Genomic DNA, 22,031 nt, shown 5'->3' on the forward strand with positions numbered 1-22,031 from the left:
ATAATAATAATAATATCTCTACTCCTCATTCTAACTACGAGAATTAGCCCAGAAGTCGGAGACTTGTGCGGGAGAGGAGGCGGCATATTATTATTAAGCAGGCCGCATTTGCGCCCAGGAACGACTTATGTTGGTAGGCCCTAATCACCATTCAGTGCAGGAATGAGGGAAACCTGGAAAACCTCATTAATTAGTGGGGTGGTCAAATGCCAATCGGTGTCAATCTCTCACATTGACCCAAGCCAACATTCTTCTACCCTACCATACCTGCACAGAGGGTGCCAATCCTCCGTACAAGCATAGTTAATCTACGGTCTACCGGCCGCGGGAATCGAACCCGGGCAGAAATTTGCACACGATTTAAGGACTGACGCCTGAAACCGTGCGGCTATCGACCGATGAATGAATGAATGAATTTAATTAATTTAATTAATTTAATTATGTAATTTAGTTAATTTAATTTAATTAATTATTTTGATTTTAATGGAATTGTGTATTTTGAATTCTTGCCTCAAGGTGAAACAGTGAATCGTGCATACTATCATGGCGTTTTAAAACGGTAAACCAGACTTGTGGCGAGACTCATGGTTCTTGCACCATGACAATGCTGGTCGCATTGTCATGGTGGAAGAACACTCAGCTTTGTCATTTTGTTAATTTTTGTGCCAAAAATCAGACTACAGTCCTTCCTCACTCTCCTTACTCGCCAGAACTGGAGATTTTTTATTATTTCCGAAATTAAAATCAGTGCTGAAAGGACTATTGATGACATCAAAGCAAATTTATCACAGAGTATAAAGGCCACTCCAAATGAAGCTATCCAGGAAACTCCGCTGGAAAAAGTGTGTGAATAGAGGAGGGAAGTACTTGAAACGAGACAAGGACCAACAATGTATAAAATTAATAACTAAGTTTAAAAAAAGTCCGGGTATTTTCTGAACAGGCCTCGTATATGTATACAGGCTGTTACAAATTCGCTTCTCACTACAGGGATCTCCGAAACGGTAAGGAGTACGAAGTAGCTTAAATGGAGGCAAAGTTGCGTACTCAGGGGGCCAACATTATGCCTCTAAAAAATCAAGGCTAACATGATTAGTTTTCGAAATATTTGAAAAAAACCGAAATTTTGAAATTCCGTTTTTGTTTCATTTCAGCCTTGTTTGAGGTGATTTTGAAAAAAGAATAACACTTTCTCATGGCCACTTTTTGCCCTCTATCGAATGGCATAATCAATTTCTGTATGTAACGTTTCGTCTCTCCACAACCATCATCAACTTAATTTTTTTAAATACGACTAGAAATTTTATTACATTTTTTGCAAGCCTTCATGACCCCTAATACTGTACTGTCTCAGCCCGAACCAGATTCATATGTTTTGTCTTGAAAAATTCATCTTCAGTGTATTCGTTCCAAATTTATCTAAATTTTTTATTTAGATTTCTTTGTTTATTGAATTATCGTACACTGTAAGTGTCGTTAGACCCTGTAAAATCCATCTAATTATTTAAACTATTACCACCACGCGTTACAATAAAACATTTATTATTATTAACTATTACCAACATTTAGTCATACCTATGTAACTCAATATGTTGTTGCGTCAAAATTAAACCATTATTACAATTTTAATTTTATTATGACAAATTAATTCTTAAAAATGTATTTGAACAACCAATACGCCAACTGAAATTATTCTTTAAAAAAATTCAGTAAATGTTCAAAAGCATTTTCGTTTTGGCAAAGACTGAAAATGAAGATCAGCGTAATATTATCGGAATTTATTAGGTATATCTGTAACCGCAACTGTGAAAGAGCATGTCAGATGTATTTGTATGAATATCCTGAGAAAATAGATCGGAATTTGTTTGAATTTTGAGCACTCGAGAAGCCAAGAAATAAGTATGGACACGGGAATAAAACTCTAATAATGTTTTATTTTCATACGTGGTGGTAATAGTTTAAATAACTAGATGGATTTCACAGGGTCTAACGACACTTACAGTGTACGATAATTCAATAAACAAAGAAATCTAAATAAAAAATTTAGATAAATTGGAACTGAAGATTAATTTTTCGAGAAAAACGTCCGAATCTGGTTCGGGCTGAGACAGTACAGTATTGGGGGTCATGAAGGCTTGCAAAAAATGTAATAAAATTTCTAGGGTCGTATTTAAAAAAATTAAGTTGATGATGGTCCTGGAGAGACGAAACGTTACATTTAAAAATTGATTATGCCATTCGATAGAGGGCAAAAAGTGGCCATGAGAAAATGTTCTTCTTTTTTCAATATCACCTCAAACAAGGCTGAAATGAAACAAAAACGGATTTCCAAAATTTCGGTTTTTTTCAAATATTTCGAAAACTATGCCTTGATTTTTTAGAGGCATAATGTTGGTCCCCTGATTACGCAACTTTGTCCCCATTTAAGCTACTTCGTACCTCTTACCGTTTCCGAGATCTATGTAGTGAGAAGCGAATTTGTAATGTATATTACATAAATATTTTTTTTTAATTTGGCATTTACTCCTTCTGTAACTGTTAAAAATAAATTTTCTAATTAATATAATATTTAAAATAAGCGTATTCAGTTATTTCTATAATGCATATTTTTAACTTTATCTCTCTAGCATGTGCACAAACAAATTTACAACTATTTACTACTAGCAACAAACATTCATTAGTGATTATATATTATTTATCTTAAATTCAAATGTTAAATATACCCCAAACGTTATCTGTACTAAAAATATCAAGTATTACATAACGCTGATTAACATAAAACATTTTAGAACCAAATTAATCATAGTGTTAAAGAGAACACGTGTACCGTGGAGGTTGTTGTTATTATTTTTAACTGAAATTGTTGTAAAGTTAATAGTGCCAGGTATGCAGATGAGACAGCTCAGCTTTTAAAATACTTATGAACGCATGTAAACAATAATGCGACTACAACGTAGACAGCATACATAATTTTTGTTTTGTTAAGTTAGCATATTGGCTGTACCTTTTGTGAATACATTGCAGACTTCGACCCCAAGTCTACAAAACTTTTGTTTGTTGCAGACGTCGAGCCTTGCAAAATGCACTGTTTCGCGTTTCAACCAAATATGTGGAAATGTAAATAAAACCCATATTTAGTCTAACAGTGAACAGTTGTACTGTTTACAACCCTCAAAATGCAGAAATATATTAATTAACATATGGCTGTATTTCACATTAATCTTTAACAGTATTTAATGAGGAACTGACAATGACACTATCAGCAACTTTCCTCATAAATTATGAATAATAAATTTACTGGTTCAGTTGTTACAGTATTCTTGCATTTCTGCATTTACAGAATGACGTGGGCGCACACAATCACCAGCAACAGCTGAGAGGAAAATACTTTAATCATAGGTCTTCCGTGTCATGGCCATGAATCAAGGTCGAATTATTAACTGTGAATGAATGTGTTGAACCTCTGCCAATTCGTTGATAAATGCAGCGATCTTGTTGAAAAATCTCACAGCGGGGTCACTTTAGTTTATGGAAACGTGAACAGCGAAATAAATGTTTCGAGTAAACAGCTGGCGGATTTATTGCTTTATTATTCCTGTCGATTTCTAGAAGGGTAAATTAAGTTGCCTTAACAATGTTTATAGTACGTAAACACTAGGAAAGTTGCTAAAAGCCTTGGAAAATTGATACAACTCATTGGGCCGATCATTATAATATGAATTATTATTTATGAGAACATGAAATTTCTAGTTCTATATCCAAAAACTTATAAACCGATCTAAAATAATAATAATAATAGTAAATCGTCTTTATTAGAAGCAGATAATGTAATTATAAAAATAAAGAAATAGAAAAAAATAAAGAGAGAAATTCGCAAACCCAGGGCGAAGTCTAGCAAAAGCTATTCACACTCAACAATAATAATATGTACACGACACCATGTGATTTCAGAATAACAGCAGACAATCGCTCAGAAAAGAAACAGTAACACAATTAATATAAAATACAATTACCTAACAATAATCAACAGTTTAAAATAGAAATCCTCGAATATAAACTATAAAATCAGCTGTCCACTCAATAGACATGATTTAAATTTATACTTGAATTTGTTAATATTAAAAATTTTAAAATTATCAGGAAGAGAATTGTATAAAGTTGTAGAATTATAAGTAAAACAACATTTAAATAGGGCACTTCGATGATGTGGCATTGTAAAGGTATTTTAAATCGGATATTCCTCGAATGAACTTTAGAACGAAGGTGACCATATTCCTGGCCGAGAAATGGTGAAAATTCTGGCATTTTTAGGTACTGAAATCTTGAAAAGTAAAACGTGTAGAACAAAAGTAAGCAAAAAAATAAAATCCTTGTTGTTTTGTTTATTCATTGTTACCATTTAAATTTACCCAAATAAAATAATAACTAAAAAAAAGCGTTTGTAAAACATGCGTTTTCTGTTATCCTAACCCCACATTTTAAGAATTATTTTCACGTACTTATAAATAAAAGTAAACAATTTTATATGTAGGACTAAGCAAGTAAATGTTATAAGAATATTTACATGTGGAGTTATATATAAAAAAGTTATTTTCGTAGACTTCAGTACCTAAAACCTTGATGGTTTGATCGTTTTTTGCACCTGTTTATTCGTTTTACTGCAGCGTCTTTGAAAATACTCAGGTGGCACGACATAACATTCCTATTATTTGATAAGCTTTAGATTATTCAGTTATTAAATGTTTTAAATTATTTGTCTTTGCGGAAAACACTATTTAAAGAATATGGGGCCCTTAATGAATGATAAGAAGGAATGGTTAAAATTGTATGCACAACATTGCCAAGATGGTGACGTCGACGATTCTCCATGTTGAGCCATTTATAGTTGCGATCGGGATATGGTACATTTAAATAGAGTGGTAAATGTAGATGTTTTTTGGAGATATTGCTATAAATCGACGAAATGACGCAGGTCTCCCTTCAGCAATTGTTACACCTGAGACTCGAATATGTAATAATTGCTCTATCTATTATCTCAATTTCACGGCGAATAGTTTGGAAGCAATTATTACATATTCGAGTCTCGGGTGTAACAATTGCTGGAGACACACCTGCGTGATTTCGTGGATTTATAACAATATCTCCAAAAACATTTACATTTACCATTACCACTCTATTTAAATGTACCATATTTCGCGGGGCCAAAGCCCGATCGCAACTATAATATTGCATTTGTAGTCTGAAAGCCATTTATATTGCAACAAGCTCAACTGCTAATTACAAAATGAACACACCTGTGGAAAAATGACCAAAGCAATATCGGGAGTATAACAGCAAAAACTGCAAGTGAATTGAAAATTGAACAGTAATATCAATTAAGAACTATTTAACAATAAGTCCAACGAAACTGATATTTTTCAACATTCTAAATATTTGACGTACTCATAAATAATAGTATAATATTTCTAATATCTTCACATAAAATATTCTCTGCTATCGATATCGATAGTTGGATATCTAAACTACGATGTTAACTATTTTTCGATATAAATTTTGAAATACTGATTTAAAAACACGGGAAAAACTGTATCCTAAAGTTGTTTCGACTACTCTATCTCTGGGTGTTACTCTGGAGTTACTTTGGATACAATCATACGCTAATAACTCAAATAAAATATATAATTGATCGAGAAGATGGCTAAGTATGCTGACCAGATTGCACGTGAATATAGAAGTATTACTATAGCATTACTCCTAGCCTCTTCGTTTATTTGTTTATGAAAAGTATACACATACACACGCACGCACGCACACGCACACACACACACTCACAAAAACGAATGGATACGCACTATATAGACGAATATATACAATTTTTAAGCTTCATGGAGCTTTTACGCGACTAATAAGCATTTAAACACGTGCTTGACACGCATTCGCATTATCAACTTTTAACATCGAATATCTCGGAAACTGTCTATTAGCGAACTTTGGGCCCATGAAGACTTTTGTTCCTCATAACAAAAACAACATATTCCCAAAATTTCATTAAAATTGACCGAACGGAATTTCCCATAAGGTTTGTACGGGGTCCTTTGATTATATAGCAATATTTCAAAAATATTGGGAAGCACAGGTAAAATACTAATTATTCTAAGATCAGAGAATGATTCTGGATTATTATTTTTTTTTGTATAGGCAAACCGATTGCCTTTTTCCACAACAAGGAAAGTATTGTTTCTCAATACAACAATTAATTATATGAGTAACATACGGATCAATAAATGGACTATAGTATTTTAACATAGTGGGAGAGATATTATCAACACCAAATTCATCCGTTTTGATACTATTACTGATCAACAATAGTCAAAGCAAATTTGAAAGATAGATTAATATCACATCTATTATTTTAACAAAAATTAATTTGGACATCACAATTATTAGAGAGTCATTAATTTCATTAGGATTACCCATCTGAGGTGGCAAAATAAAATTTTTACAAGATCGAATATTGAGAGAGTCAAGAGCTTTCCAAATAAGTTTATCATTTTCTTGAGAAGCAATAAATTCCAAATACTCTAAAAATTAATTCTTCATAAGTTACTGTCATAACTGGTGTACTCCAAGGGTCTCACCTAGGCGCACTTCTTTTTATCACTCACTGTTGGTAAGATATGGACGTTTCCAGCATCCTAACTATACTTTTACGCAGACGATTTAAAGATGTACAAACCTATACAAAATGGAACTGTTTTTAAAGTGACTTATGTCGTTTATGCGATTAAACCGATTTTTTTTAAATATAAATGAGTGTCTCCATATTACCTTCGACCAAGATATCGACAAATATTGAATTTTTCTATCGCATGAGCAACAAAAATTAAAAAGAATCAGTTCTAAACCTAAAAGATTTTGGTCTTATGGTGGTAAGTTAATATTTAATTTACAGGTATGTAAAAGGTATTAGAAAAACTTACAGAAATCTAGAATTTGTAATTGAGCTGATCCTGACAGTAAATTTGTAATTTGTATAATTTTCTCATAGGTATCCTGAGGGTTATCGCTCTGTGGACATTGCCGTTATTACGTGATAAATTGGTCTAAATCATAGAATATATTTCAATTAATTATAAATGTAGGAAAACACGTTTAATTACACTATAAGTACGTTATCCTCTTTATCGTAAACAATAGAGACAGTCAAGGGAAAACAACTTGAAGCGAAACACATTTTTGAGCAGTCAGGTTTTTGTCCCGAATTTTTTCGTGAATATTACGGATGAGCAATTAGTTCCACAGAAATAGATCTGGTGACAGTCTTATTGTTAGTAGTGCTTCAGCAAAGCCTTTAATACTGTTTAGTCACTCAGTGTTATTGGTTTTATCGAAGTCAATTTTAGATTTAGATGACAAAAGCTTACAATTATTTAAGAACTATCTAATTGGATGTAGTCAAGTGGTAAATTAGAAAATACCGTGTCCCAAAGAAACTTTTATGCAAAGAAGATCCTCAAGGTTCCATATGGACCTAAAGGTCTATATACACAAGTTATTTTCCTACGTTTTTAAAATACTTTAAAATACGTATAAATTTATTATTCTTTTTCTAAATATGATTGTGAGCTAAGTACCCTAAGTGAAAATGTAAAGATTATATATATGGCCTCAAGCTATATAGTCTGTTGAATCTAAATACACTAGAGTACTCCCCAAAAACTCAACTGCCCATAACTGATAACTGCAGTATAAAAGAAATTTTAAGATAAATTATATGTTTCTTCTCGTTCACACATGCTGGTTGTCAAATAATAAATAAATAAATTATTCAATTGATTAAAATATTAAACAAAGCGAAAGCCACCTTAAAAATTATATATTCTTTGCATGTTTGCATGGTTTGTTTTGTTTGCTTGTATAAGTTTATAGTTACAACGTTCTGAATTATAAGAACATTTTTGTTAAATTATTAGATGAAACGCTCCTCCTGCTACAGTTATATTGTGATCTCAACCAAAACACTTCTTAATGCAAACAGTGGAATTCCACTAAATCACGTTCTTGATTTAAAAAACACGTTCATACCAGTTTTTTCAGCTTAGTGGTTTTTAAAGTCATGTTGTTTAGTATTAAAATTGAAGAAAAAATCCATTTTACGGTCATTAACATCTATCCTAGATGAATTTAAGTTTTATATTTAGCGGACATTTTTTAATGTACAAGTTATATTACAACTCGTCTTTTCCCAAAACGTTTCTAAAACTAAACACAGCAAATTCAGTTTTTAGAATAAAGTCGGAGCATCAAAATTAAACTTTCCCTGCGTGATAACGTAATCAAAAGCGCAATTCATTTAACGATTTATGATAGTTTCATCACGTACATTTTGGAAGGTTTGTTTGCTTTGCAGATATTTGTTTTAATTTTTTTCTAATGTGCGTAATGGATTTGCCAAATATGATCCTGTACATTCATTTTTAATTAAACAGGTACACAAAGTGGGTGTGTTGAAATTGGTATTGTAAATAATCGCTAGGCTTTTGTATACACAAGTCTTGGAATTGCATACTGCTTTGGCGGAATTCCCACTTGTCAGTTACTAACGTCGAAGATCATAATTTCAAATTCTACGATACACTAAACTTTTAAGGAAACGTAAACATACATATATCTGGAGCAAATTAATAAAACATGAACTGATTTTCTTACACATGTCTCTATTTATTTATATCAATTCCTGTTCTAAAAAATTGTGGCTCCACACATATGTAAGCAAGTGTTGGTTTATTCAATATGTTCCTGATTATTTGTAAAAACTAGGACAAGTAGGCACGAACGCTTTAGACAAATAAATTGTGGAAGAAAGGGCGATTACTTTTCACATATTAGTGCTGTTTTAAGCTTTAATATTTTTATAACCACATGGCAAGCGTCTCAAGGATGCCATACTGGGTTGCCCTTGTTTTCAGGAATTGTTTACATATAAGCTCAGTGACACATGTATCCGATTCGAGTCGAAATTCTTTGCTTATTAAAGAAAATATTAGCTTTAGCATACCCAGTTTTGGCAATGTTTATCTACTTGTAAGCATAAACAAAAATCCAAATGGGACAACTGAAAACCGGTTATTATAATTTGGGTTAATCAGATTGTTAATATTTGAAAGTAAAAAAAATGTTTGCTTAGTAATATGAAAAAATAAAATTGGCTTACAATTTTTACAAAAAAAAAAATAAATACCTATTTTTGATGAAAATGTGACATTAGGTTCAATTTGCTCCCGTTGTAAATATAATCGTTTCAGTAGATGATATATAAAATGAACAATAATTGTAGAGACTGTGCAAAGTAAAATAATTCAAATGCTTTTCCTTTAATTATAAACATTTACAAGAACTGAAGAATGATATGAAAGGAACAGGAATTCAGTGACAACGCTTATATTTACGTATGCATTTATTTATAAATGAACTAGGAAACCTTTATGCTCAGGAATGTATGATTTTTAAATAATTCAGATCAATGTTTGTTACAAGATAACTTATAAATATATCATGAGACAATTACTTGGATTGCCTTGCACTACATCAGTAACACGTGCATTTTGGTGATTCTAAAATTTGAAATAAATCAGATAAAAATTTCGGAAACGTACACACTAAAAGTTTTTATAGGCTGTAATCTGGATTGTTTTCAGTATCTGTTTGGACAATTAAACATAGTTTACAATAAAAATATTTTCTCATTGCACAATTTCTTTAATTGACACCTTGCCATTGAAACTGACGCTTTAAAGCGTCCAAGAATGTTACGGTGATATTATTAAGTGTTTGTTACGTGAGTCAAAATTGTACTACATTTAATTATTCTATTAAGAGTACTTAGATAAATAAAAGTGGCTATATACTGTACGATTGTATAGCTGATTTACTTTCCCATGTCTATGTTTTTTCTATTTTGACTTACTTGTTTAATGCATAAACACAAATTCCATATTTGTATACAGGGTGTTAAAAAAAGAGTGTAAAATATTTCATGAGGTAATAGTATGAACCAAAATAAGCAGAAAAGTCTTAATAAACATGGGTCCACAAAGTAACGGTTGTGGAGATATGGACCACTATTAGTTTTTCAAACATTTTATTTTATTAGGAATAAACCGACAAAGGAAGCTTTTAACAAACAAAAAACAAAGTTACAGAAGATGTTCAAAGTGCCCTCCGTCCATTTCCAAGCAGGAACGACATCTTCGTCTCAACGATATTCGAACTCTTTCGAAAACACCCTCCTTGGTTTGGATATCTTGACACTTTTGATTAATCCGTAGCTGCAGCTCTTCCAGGCTATTTACAGGAGTACCATACACTAATGTCTTCAAATATCCCAAACAAAGAAATCTAGAGGGTTCAGATCAGGCGATCTTGGAGGCCATAAAACAGGTCCGGCCCTTCCTACCCATCTATGTGGAAAAGTTTGGTGTAAATGCTCTCTAACGGCCATGGAAAAATAAGCTGGAGCACCATCATGCTGGAACCACATTTGTTGCCTCTGATTCAAAGGAATATCTTCCAAAAACTCATACAGTGTGTTCTGCAGAAAGTTGAGGTAAGCAGCGCCTGTTAATCGGTTTGGTAAAACAACAGGACCTAGAAACCTGTCACCTACAATACCCATCCAAATGTTTAATGAAAAACGTGCCTGATGTCTAGATTCTATTAGAGCATGAGGATTTTCGTCGGCCCAAATATGCGTATTGTGAAAATTAAACACTCCATTTCTTGTGAACCCGGCCTCATCAGTAAACAGAATGTTTGCAAGAAAACGAGGGTCTTCAGCATCATGACGCGGCAAAAAACCAAACGTGCTTGATGATCATTTATTGGATTTAAGGCCTGTACTCGTTGCACATGGTATGGATAAAGCAGTTGCTCGTGAAGGATTCTCCAAACAAGAGGACCACTAATTCCTACCTCGGCTGATATTCTCCGCACACCTGGATTCTGCTAGAATTTTTTTCTTGTGCTCTAGGAGTGGATACCGACCTTGGTCTTCCGGATAAATGGCACTGTTTGCTCAAGGAACCGGTATCACGCAATCTTTGGTGAATTCTTCCAAACATGCGTTGTGAAGGAATCTGGCGATTTGGATAAGCGTCAACATAAAGACGTCGCGCTTCGGTGGCGTTCCCATTAGCACGACCATACATGAAATGCATGTCTGTTAATTCTGCGTTAGAGTAACCAGCCATAGCGAAAGAAAACTTGAGCACTGAGAACAACTGTCAAATACGTACTGTTTATTTCACTAAACATCAATCAAGAAAATACACAACGTTTTTGCAAAATAAAAAAGGGACTAAAAAACATCAAACATTCCGTATCTCCGCAACCGTTACTTTGCGGACCCATGTTTATTGAGACTTTTCTGTTTATTTTGGTTCATACTATTACCTCCTTAAATATTTTACACTCTTTTTTTAACACCCTGTATACAACCTTAATATTGTTTAGGTATGTCACCCTTGAAATTAACTGTTTGCTAAACGGTTGTTCCTGTACTCTTAAGTACATTGTTTAATGATAAATGATAAATTTGTCCTTCTAGTAATCCAAGTACCCAATTTATCAAGTCGCAAGCTAACTTCTTAATGAGCCTCAACCTTAACCTTTTAGTCACGGTTCGATTCTGCTGATGAGACGCGAAATCTAATTATACAGGGTGTTCTGATAGAATTTCAAAAAATATTACCAATTGTTCCTATGAACCATGGGCGTATCTTTTTCCGTTTTCAAAATTAAAAATAATTTTTTAGAATCTAGTTTAGGTCCTATCTTCCATAAAATTAGACCGAATGAAATGTGGGGTTTGTGGGGATGTCAAATGCTCTGGAGTTATTAATTTTTGGCTATATCATACAGGGTGTTCAGTGCAGTACTCCGCGAGAACGTTTTAGGTCCTAACTTTTTTGAGATTAATCTTTTTGTCCCTTTTGTCACTTGTCATTTTATTTTGAACCAAAAAGGTGCTCTTATAAGAAATGCTAAAATTTACCGTTTTCGAGAAACACCAGGCATAGTCAATCAGCTAGTATCCCAAATTGTTGTTTTTTATTTCAAGTAGACTTGTGTCAAATGTGTCAAATGAACGAGTTATGTGCATTATCAGAACAAGTATTTATTTTAATTCGTGTAATAAAAAATTTCTACTTGCTACGGTAATAATTATTCAAACTCAGAATATACCGATATGTTGTTAACTTTAGGCGAATGTTTAGGGAACAGTTTTTCTGCTGTAAGGCGATATTCGGAAAAATTTCCTGGTCGCAGATTACCAAATAGAAATACATTTTTTTTGTTGCAGCAACTATTGTGAATGTTATAAACTTATTTGTAGAACTAGTTTAGTCTTACTCTTAGTATTAGTTTTTTCCAAACGGGCCGCTTTCAGCGACAAATACTTAGAGCATCTTTTGTACGTAAAATTGAATGGAGAATAGGTATGTTTAGTCAAAAATGACTTACAGTGCAGTGACAAAAAATGTGTCACCCTCGAACATTAAACAAAAAACTAAGTAGTTTCTCATCATCACTACTCCCAGTTTCTAGAATTTCGTCAAATTGCCATATTATTGAACAAATATATAATGAAAATATCAAACATAAATTTTTTTTGGACCCTCTGTATATCAAGAATCAAGCCGCTGCGGAACCATGTCCATATGAACTTTTTATCTTAGTCAAAGATTCACCTTTTAAAGTTTGTACAAGTACTTAATAAATACCCTGTATATATGTTTATTAAATTTAGAAAAAAAACTATAATATCCTCAGTTTAATTGATTTAATTACACTGATAGTAATTAACAGAATTGGAGTTATTAATAAATTAGCCTGAACAAACATCAAAATTAATTTTACCTCTAATCGTAGACGCCAATTTCAAAGTTATAACTAATAAAAGAGATTGTAACGGAAATCAAAAAACAAAGTGTTCAGAAAGATGGACTACAGTTTCATTCAAGTAGACATTTGCTGTTTTGTCTGTCGGGATATACAAAACTTTGGGAAGAAATGTATTTTTTCTTGCACAGAAAAACATAATTTTCAATAAAAAATTATATCTTTTTCATAACTGAGAAATAAACCTATAATTAAAAAAAGTATCAATTCAAGAATGTGCCTACCCCTGTTAAATATTATCAAAAAAATGTGAATAAATCTCAAAATATATTTAACATTCGAAGGAAAAATATTGTTATTCTTTAGAAATAAATAAACCAGTACTTCTAAAATAGATGATGCAAAACGAAAATTAATAATTAATATTCATCGTTTGGCTATTAAAAGTTATTTCAAAAATTAGGTGACATCATCTCTATAAAACCAAAAGTTGACAGCGCAATACGGTATTAGAATGCAAAAATATTTCGTATGTCGTAAACCCCATTAATTTAAGACTAATATGATAATTTTAAAATTAATTCAAGGACCTTATACAATTAAATATAGTGAATGCCGATTATCAGACAATAATGGGCTATAGATACTATTTTTATTATTGAGTCAATCGTACTTGACATTCCGGAAATTATTCGATTTTTATTTTCATTACAACGAAACTTCCAAAATACATTATCGTTCGTATCATTATTATTTGTATTCAGTTAAACCATTTGCTGCTTTTATAGGTTTCTACAGCGCATTCTATATCATTCCTCTCAATTTTGTCGAGCTTTCTCTACATCAATCTGTCTAGCCATGAAATATATTTACTTTTTCCTTTATAGTGCCTTTTTTCTAAAGACTTCCAACTCTCACATTTTTGCTTTATGTATTTGTATTAAGGTTATTTGCAGTACAGCAACTTGTTTCTTATTGACAAATGTTAAAAAAATTGTTAATGCACTTGCTGCAGCATAAAAAAGAGTTGAACCTAATTTTATTTATATTTGTGAAAATCTTAAATTATGCAATAAATTTGATGATGTACAAGTATATCAATTTTCATCACTAAAGGAAACATCAACTACGTACAAACCTAACCAAATATATCGACATTTTTTTACAATCAAAACAAACAATAGCACTTTCACCAGAAATTTTGCAATCGTTTGTTTTGATAAACACGCTTACACAATGGAATTTGCTTAACTAATTGTTATATCATAGAATTGCTCCATATTTTTATTAAAACAAAACTGACAGGATTAAGCATGTATAAGTAAAAAATTATGCAACGTGTTCATCCACTATATATCAACAAAATTCTACAACACAAGCCATGATCATGTTTTTTTTTATTCTCATCTGAGGACGAAGGTAAAAATTGAATTGATTTGGGTAAAAAATGAAGTTTCTGTCAGTTTTTCGAAAAAAAACACAAAACTTTGAAAATGAACCGTTCCAATTTAGCAGCCACAATAAAATAAATAAAGCTGTTGAAATCGTCACAAAAATAACACATACCTTTACTAAATTGGCTAACACTTAAATTATCAAAACTACACATAAAATTGACACAGACTACAGGTAAGAAATGATACTGTGAAATCTAGTAAAAATCACTGTTCTTGAATATTGGTCCCGAGTGTTTTCCAAAACGAAACTGAATTGAAATGAATGAAAATACGAGTTTCTACGAGATAATTTTTTGAAAATATCTGTGACTCAGATTGTTTCCTCGAATACATTTTGTAGGACCGTCCACAAACTTTTTATATAACACCTACCGGTGCAATTGGCAACGACAAAAAGATTATTTTTAAGTCTTACCTACCAGAAATAAACGAAATGTCACATCTAAATTTAATATTATAGATACGTCGGCAATAATTAATTTTTTGTCACGCATTATGCAATGATTTGTGTGTGTGAGTGTGCGCGTAACGTTCGTATTAATAGAAAATCAAGCTGGCAGTGGATACATCGAATTCATTCAAAAATCACATATACACTTTACATAACTATAAATCGTTTTATGGTGTTTTCAGGTTGTTAAATGACGAATAGGTATTAAAAATATATTACAGACATGTTTCAAATGAAAGCTTAGATGAGATGCTTCTTTAAAATTATTATTATTCAAGCTTGAGAGTCACAGCATCAGAAAATGAGATTCGAGAAAAAAATTGAAGTGTTGGAATCAAAGGAGGTGTAAAGATAAAGAAGCTGAGGCGAGAACAGAAAAAAATTATGTTGCCTCTGACATTAAATTTTCATTTATAAGTAAATAATAAAGCAGAATCCTTTCCTGTTAAATTTTAGTTAAAATATCTTCTGCGAAAACTAATAGCCTTTAAATCCGTACGATATTTGTTGAGATAGAACACATTTTAATCCAAAAAATCTACTTTATATATATTTACCTTATATATATATTTTAATATTCTGAAAATAACGCGGAAAATTTCAAGGCGCGCCGCTGTTGCAGTAAATTGCTGCAGTAGTTCCGATAACACAACTTTATTGGCTCTCAACAAATATCGTACGGACTGTACTCCGTTATAGGTGAAATAAAAACTGATCTTTGAAAAATCTGTCCAAAATTTTGATAAACGTTAACAGTCTTCTGCAAAATCAAAAATATTTATGTGGAGGTATAAATTGTACATAGCCCTTGTTTCTGCGGTCTAAGTATCCAGCATGAGCAGTTCCAATGAATATATTGCATATATCAATCCATAGTATGCATACATCAGTTTCAAAAAGTAAAATGTAAACTGATTTACATTTGTGGTTTAACCACAGACAGTTACTAAGGATAGTGGCTGTTTTCAATCACACACAGACAATTTACCAGTTCGTAACTTTTGTATCAGTAACTGATATGCCAAGTAATGTGATCATTTTATTGAATACAAAGTTGGTCTTCTGTATCTTCAAATTTTGATAGATGATATACTCAATATATGAAACATCTAAAAATATCATCTTGAGAACATCTGTTATCGATTAAAAAGACGAAAATTATACATAATTAGCTACAGGATATCATCACGGTGACGTTTTTCCCCTATTTTTTAACCAGAGCCATCAAGGGGACAACAAATCAGAACCTGTTTTTTCTCAAGTTCTGTCCAATACATCGTCTACACCATTAGCTTTATGTGATGCTAGACCTTTCAAAAAGTTAATTAATTTTACGTCTCCGTTGATTTTTTACAGCAAATACTGCATTCTTCCTCTATCGCATCATTTATGATGTTTTCTAGACTTACACAAATCTAACGAGTTGTAAAGATCAACACACCATTTAATCCATCTTAGTGGTAATTTAAGTTGGCCTTCACTGGACTTTACTTCAATTGATAACTTTTATTGCAGTTATTGCGATAACTAACTTATTTCCACTAGCTGTAATTACCAAACACGTTTGCTTATTTATGAGATTCCAGCACTTATTGTTAGATATGTGGGTAAAACTAAGAGTGATCTATTTTATTCATCATATTGTCGCCCCCATCATATTCCAAGAGTTTTGATAGTTTTCTAATTAAAATAGAAACCCAAAATGTTGCCGTGATGATTTGGTATTGTTACATCCCACTATTTTTTTTTAGCAGTTGCGAGTTCTGAGTTTTCTAAGGGACATGCTTTTATGATCAAAGGCTAAAGTGTAATAAAATAAATTTTTCATGTCCATTTAATATTTTCCTTTATTGTTTGCCTAATTAAAATTAATATGTTCTACTGTCCTTTAATTACATTAATTTCCTTTCATCTGCAACATTATGCTATCATAAATATTTCTATTGATAACGAATAATGTAAAACAATAATCCGACTTACCATAAATAATCAATTACACATTTTCTGCATTCCTCGCTATTTATATGCATGAGCTATATTTCACTTCACTCTTTAAGTATCCAAAATAATTTATTCGAGCTCCTAAGTGGAGCATGTAAAAATTTAGATTTATTTTAATTACATTAGGTATGCGTTATTGAATATCTGCCACAAAAACATTTCAAGACTTGTTCATTCAAACCGTTCCACATCATCGATATATTTTTGTAAATAATAACGTATCCATGTGAACTTTGCGTAGTATTATTACTGTTATGTACAGGGTGGTCCTTTTATTATAGGGAACGTGCTTCATTCAATATTGTTGAAAATATCTTACAATGTCGTTATCTATTCTAAAAAATTAGTTTGCAATTTTATTTTTTCAAAACATACAGGGTGTTGCAAAATGTTGTTCAGAGAATTCTACAGCAGATTCTACATCCAAAAATGCGAAAAAAATCCGCAAATGCTTCGTTTTCGAAATAGAGGGTGGCAAAAGAAATTAAAGAAATATGGTTTTTTATCGATAATTTCTAAGTTTTTTGATTGGAAATAGTTTAGATTTGAATCAATACATTTATGATACATAGGTTATAATTTGGTATAACCGATTACATTTTAGACCCATCAGGGGCGTAGATATCGGAGAGTACCTATTGATTTTAGAGCAGAAAATTTACGCCACTGGTTTTTCTACTGGTTTTTACTTTAATTTTAGGAACCTCATTTATTTTAGAACAGAAACGCCCCCTTGCACATTTATCATTTAGCAAGTGGCTTTCGAGATATTGAAGATTTTTAAAAATCATGCTAATCTATCCATGCTACATTACCTACTAAAAAAACATAGTTGGTGACTGTCAATGAAATATAACATGCGCTGTCACTATGAACCAATTATAACCTACGTATCATAAATGTATTGGCCCAAATTTAAACGATTTCCAATGAAAATTTTTTTTCATTTTTGGATGTAGAATCTGCTCTAGAATTCTATGAACAACATTTTGCAACAGCCTGTATTATCAGCACAAGAAAATGAAAGCTATCTGTTAAGGAAATCTTAATGAAATGCCATGAATTAAAACTGCAAATAACAACCTAAATAAATAAATAAATAAATAAATAAATATAGAAGTTAATCCTAAATCATACAATCCTAGATAATACGTATCTTATCTATCACCTACATCTGCCAAAAATTTAGTAGAAAAGAAGGCAATGTAGCAATATGTAGATTTAGAAGGTTGGAAGATTTTGTCTAAACAAAGTTTTTGAAATAGATGAATGTACATGATAATTCATAAAATTTATTTTTATTGCATTTACAAAGTGTTGAGGCAGATGAAGGATAAAAAGAATAAAATATAGAAATGTGTAGGTACCATGCAGTTTTAGCTTTCATATGCAGTTATTTTGAATAAGTTCGAGAATTTACATCAGGTACGTCGATATCTCTTTATACTCACTTATAATACTGTTTATTGTTGATTAACATCACTTTTATTTTTAAATGCTGGCTACAAATTATTTAAGTGGACCGACAAACGGTAACAAATGTGCTACAATGTTAATGATTTAAGAATTGGCAAATTATGTTCAATAAATGACATGCAACATTTTATAGTTAAGCCTATTTTTATTCCCTGACTTCAATTTTGTTTTCCTACTATCGTAAATATACAATATCAAGGTAAGCCATGCTAATCGGTAATAAATTCCATTTTGCAATTTTGAAATTTGATGTCTGTACTTTAATATACGCCTTATATGGATAGAAACAATGCTTAGAACTGAATACAACTTATAATTATTTCTTAAACATTGTTTATGTTTTTATTTACTCGTCTGGGTATCTTGCCAGAATTTTAATTTATACGTGTACATTTAAAAGTATATTTGAGTCATTTCCTCAATAAATAAGCTTAGAATTCTTGCCATTTTATCGCCGTAGATCCTTTTAATAATGTTCCAGAAAATAGGTCACATAAATGACGAGAAATATCGAATAAACATTTTCAGTATTGTTGCCAGAAAACATAAATGCATATACCTGTAGATATCAACAATGTCGAATGCTAAATTAGTTTAACAGAGCAAGCCTTGCACAATTTGCGAATCATCTACCTATTAGGCTTCATATTACAGAGAGTGTTATTACAAACTAAAGTATATTAAGGAATTGCTTAATTGATATATAATTACATGGGAAAATATACCCTCTTTTATACATATACCACTGTTAATGGAACAAATTAATTTAATAAAATTCATGGGGGCACATAGAATGTAGATACAGCTATTTATTGTTTTAGACAATTGTGGAAATGTATGACAAAAACAGGCAATAGGTCAAAACTTCAGACTGGAAAAAAATATGTATAAAGCACTTTTTTATATTTTGAAAGCGAGGCAAATTTTACAGGGTAATCAGTTATTAATCGAGCATACACGTCACTATATAATAGATTCCACAATGAAAATTACGGGGGGTAGTTCAAACAAAATTTTGTCAAAAAAATAGTGTTGAAGTTGAAAAAAATTATTAAGCAATTCTTTTTAATGTGACGTGGAAAGTACTAATCTGTACCATTCGGTACTTCATTTTATGGATCACTTTATAAAAAAAGATTACATCACTTTGTATAGCAGTAATAATGGTATATCTAAAATTTTCAATTATTTTTAAGAATAGAAGGGATACTTGCTGCATATAGTTAAAATGTGTAATTCCTGAGAAAAATGATTTTCAATTTTCTACTAGTCTATAGTAGATGTTCTAGACCAATTAAACTTATATTTTTTTTGCTAAATCTGTAAATAAATTAACCTTTTTATGATTTTAACCGACTTATGTCTTTGGAAAAGTCAGTGTTTTCTAAATTATTGCATTGTTGAATGAAATGATAAAAAATTGTTCAAAGCATAAAACATGATCAATATACCTGCAACCCTACTAACTACTTCTCAGATGCCGTGATTTTTGAGAAAATGTGTTTTTCACAAGACTCATAACTGAAATAACTTTGTCTTGAAAAAATGATTATAAATTACTTCACATTTTCTTTTTTTTTTGTTTGAAAAATACGGAATATAAAATAGAAATAGAGTAGAATACAAAAATGCAAATACATTACAATAATTATTTTATCTAGATAAATAAAACTTCGTTTATCCTAGAGAGAATGTTTTTTTCGGTGTATTTTTCCTTTATTTTTTGGGCATTTTGCCACCTGTGAACAAATTTACAGAATTTCAGCAGACGAAGACAGTAGATTTTCAAAACGTTAACGACCTTTTTAAAGTGTGATATTAAGTGATGTACTTTGGTATTTTGTAGGTATTTGTCTGCTTTTTTAGTGTGAGATTTTTTGGTTAGGCAAAATTATTTTCATTAAAATGACTGATCAATTTGGTTCAAGGGTTTATTTTACCACTTTTTTAAATTTTTTCACAGATTGCAAAATATCCAAAAAATAAAGAAAAAGACGTTTTTATATAATTGCATATATTGATAACATCCAATGTGCGCTATTATATTTCAAGGACATTGATAATTTACTATAAAATTTAATTTTACTGAATTTACTGTTTGTGATAATACAAACATGTATTTGTAGTAATAAATTTTGCTGACATCACTAGGAATTTAATTAAAAGTACCTACGTTAAAAAACAACAACAAATACTGTTTAGTATATTTTTTTAATTTAAATATGTAATTAATATCATCATGATACAGCAGGTACACACAGATAACCACAAAATCATAAATGAAGATTTGAGTAATTTTAAGTAAACTACTAGTTACTAAAACACCATTTCTAACGAAATACCGACTTTTTAAATATTTCTAATTACTTTTGATTTGATGTTATGTTTGATACAAAAATTTTAAAATAAAAAGGTGTCAGCAATATTTAAACACGATTATTCACATTTCAGATATTTAAAGAATTTCCAAAACACGAGTAGGCTTTTAATAATAATTGACGATCGCAAACTATTGTCAAGTTCGACTCACCATGCTATTTTGACGGTCGGCGTTCAGCTGTTCAGTCACAACAAAGTTGTCACAGCCGATTACAATACACTACTGAAGCCAAAGCTCGCTAAGATCTCAAGTACTACTGCGAGCCTACAATTCTCCTGCTTATTCAAATCTTACCCACATTGGATAAAAATAATGCACACGTTGTTACTACCACCATAATTCCCCAAACTCAAACTAATTGGAGAGAACACTGTCTAAATATTTGCCGAGTTATCAGAAATTAAATAAGACAATTCAATATTTTCTTCACGTTTCGGTATTAGGCAATGTTGTGGGAGCAAATAGAATTCTAGAACGTTTAAATTGTATCAAACCGTTTCTGGCTGTAATCTCAAGATAACATTTAGCTTACTAACAGGTTCTGGTCTGAAATCAGACTCTCAACATTAGATACAAAGTATCCATAAGGAAAACAAACCAGAAGTCACAGGTGAGGTATTTATACATATAGTGCAAGTACATTGACGTAAATGTAAAAATAATGCTAATTTGTCGCATTATTTCGGAAATATTTAAAAATTTATACACCATTATGAAAAAAAAAAAAACAAAAAAATCTGAATCATAAATATTTAATTTGTTGCAATTTTTTATGATTTGTACCTGGTTTACTATCCGAAGAGGATTTTTTTTAATTTTATTTTCGTCAAAGTAAATAAACTTTTGAGATACAAGGAGTTGCGAAAATAAAAAAACATGTTAATTCAAGAGCAGTGATTTTTAATTTTACAAAATGTGTTATATTAAAAAGTTGTTTCCAAAAAAAAAAATTAATAAAATCAATTCGCTTTTCAGCTATTTTAATTTTTTAAATATTTTAAGCAACTCGCATGTCAAAATCTAAATTTATCTATAGCAATGCAATTATTTCGACAAGAAACATTTATTTAAGAATAATAACATCCTAAAAAAAAATCAAAAATTAAAAAAATCCCTTTTCATTTGATGGATTAATACGCTTTTCATAAATAAAAACATATTTCTATACAGGCTGATTCACTTTTTATGATTAGGACTTTAACCATCGATATATCCCGTCAAAATAATGTCATTTTGACGGGATATATATACCGGGAAAAAAACATTGCAAAGTAGTGGCTCGGGGAGCACTATCCATGTCGTTGGATCGGGCATATTTTGGAAACGAATCATGCAGAACCTAGTACCGGTCCCATTGCTTGGCCAC

The 22,031-nt window shown here is 31.2% G+C and overlaps 1 protein-coding gene across 3 annotated transcripts in view; it reads right to left on the bottom strand.

Annotated features, from left to right (window-relative positions):
* LOC108908679 (tubulointerstitial nephritis antigen-like) overlaps positions 1-20,922 on the bottom strand; it is a 54,382-nt gene extending 33,460 nt beyond the window's left edge. The window contains exon 1 of one of the 3 annotated variants that reach the window (XM_018712793.1): positions 20,816-20,922. In XM_018712793.1, the coding sequence (XP_018568309.1) occupies positions 20,816-20,818 (3 nt within the window). In that variant the 5' untranslated portion in view covers positions 20,819-20,922. Of the gene's footprint in view, positions 1-14,466; positions 14,667-20,815 lie in introns of those variants that run through there. The other 2 variants (XM_018712794.1, XM_018712795.1) reach the window with 2 other exon arrangements.
* Positions 20,923-22,031: the final 1,109 nt, after the last annotated feature.

This window comes from Anoplophora glabripennis, unplaced genomic scaffold (genome assembly GCF_000390285.2).
Source record: "Anoplophora glabripennis isolate ALB-LARVAE unplaced genomic scaffold, Agla_2.0 scaffold162, whole genome shotgun sequence".
Taxonomy (NCBI): domain Eukaryota; kingdom Metazoa; phylum Arthropoda; class Insecta; order Coleoptera; family Cerambycidae; genus Anoplophora; species Anoplophora glabripennis.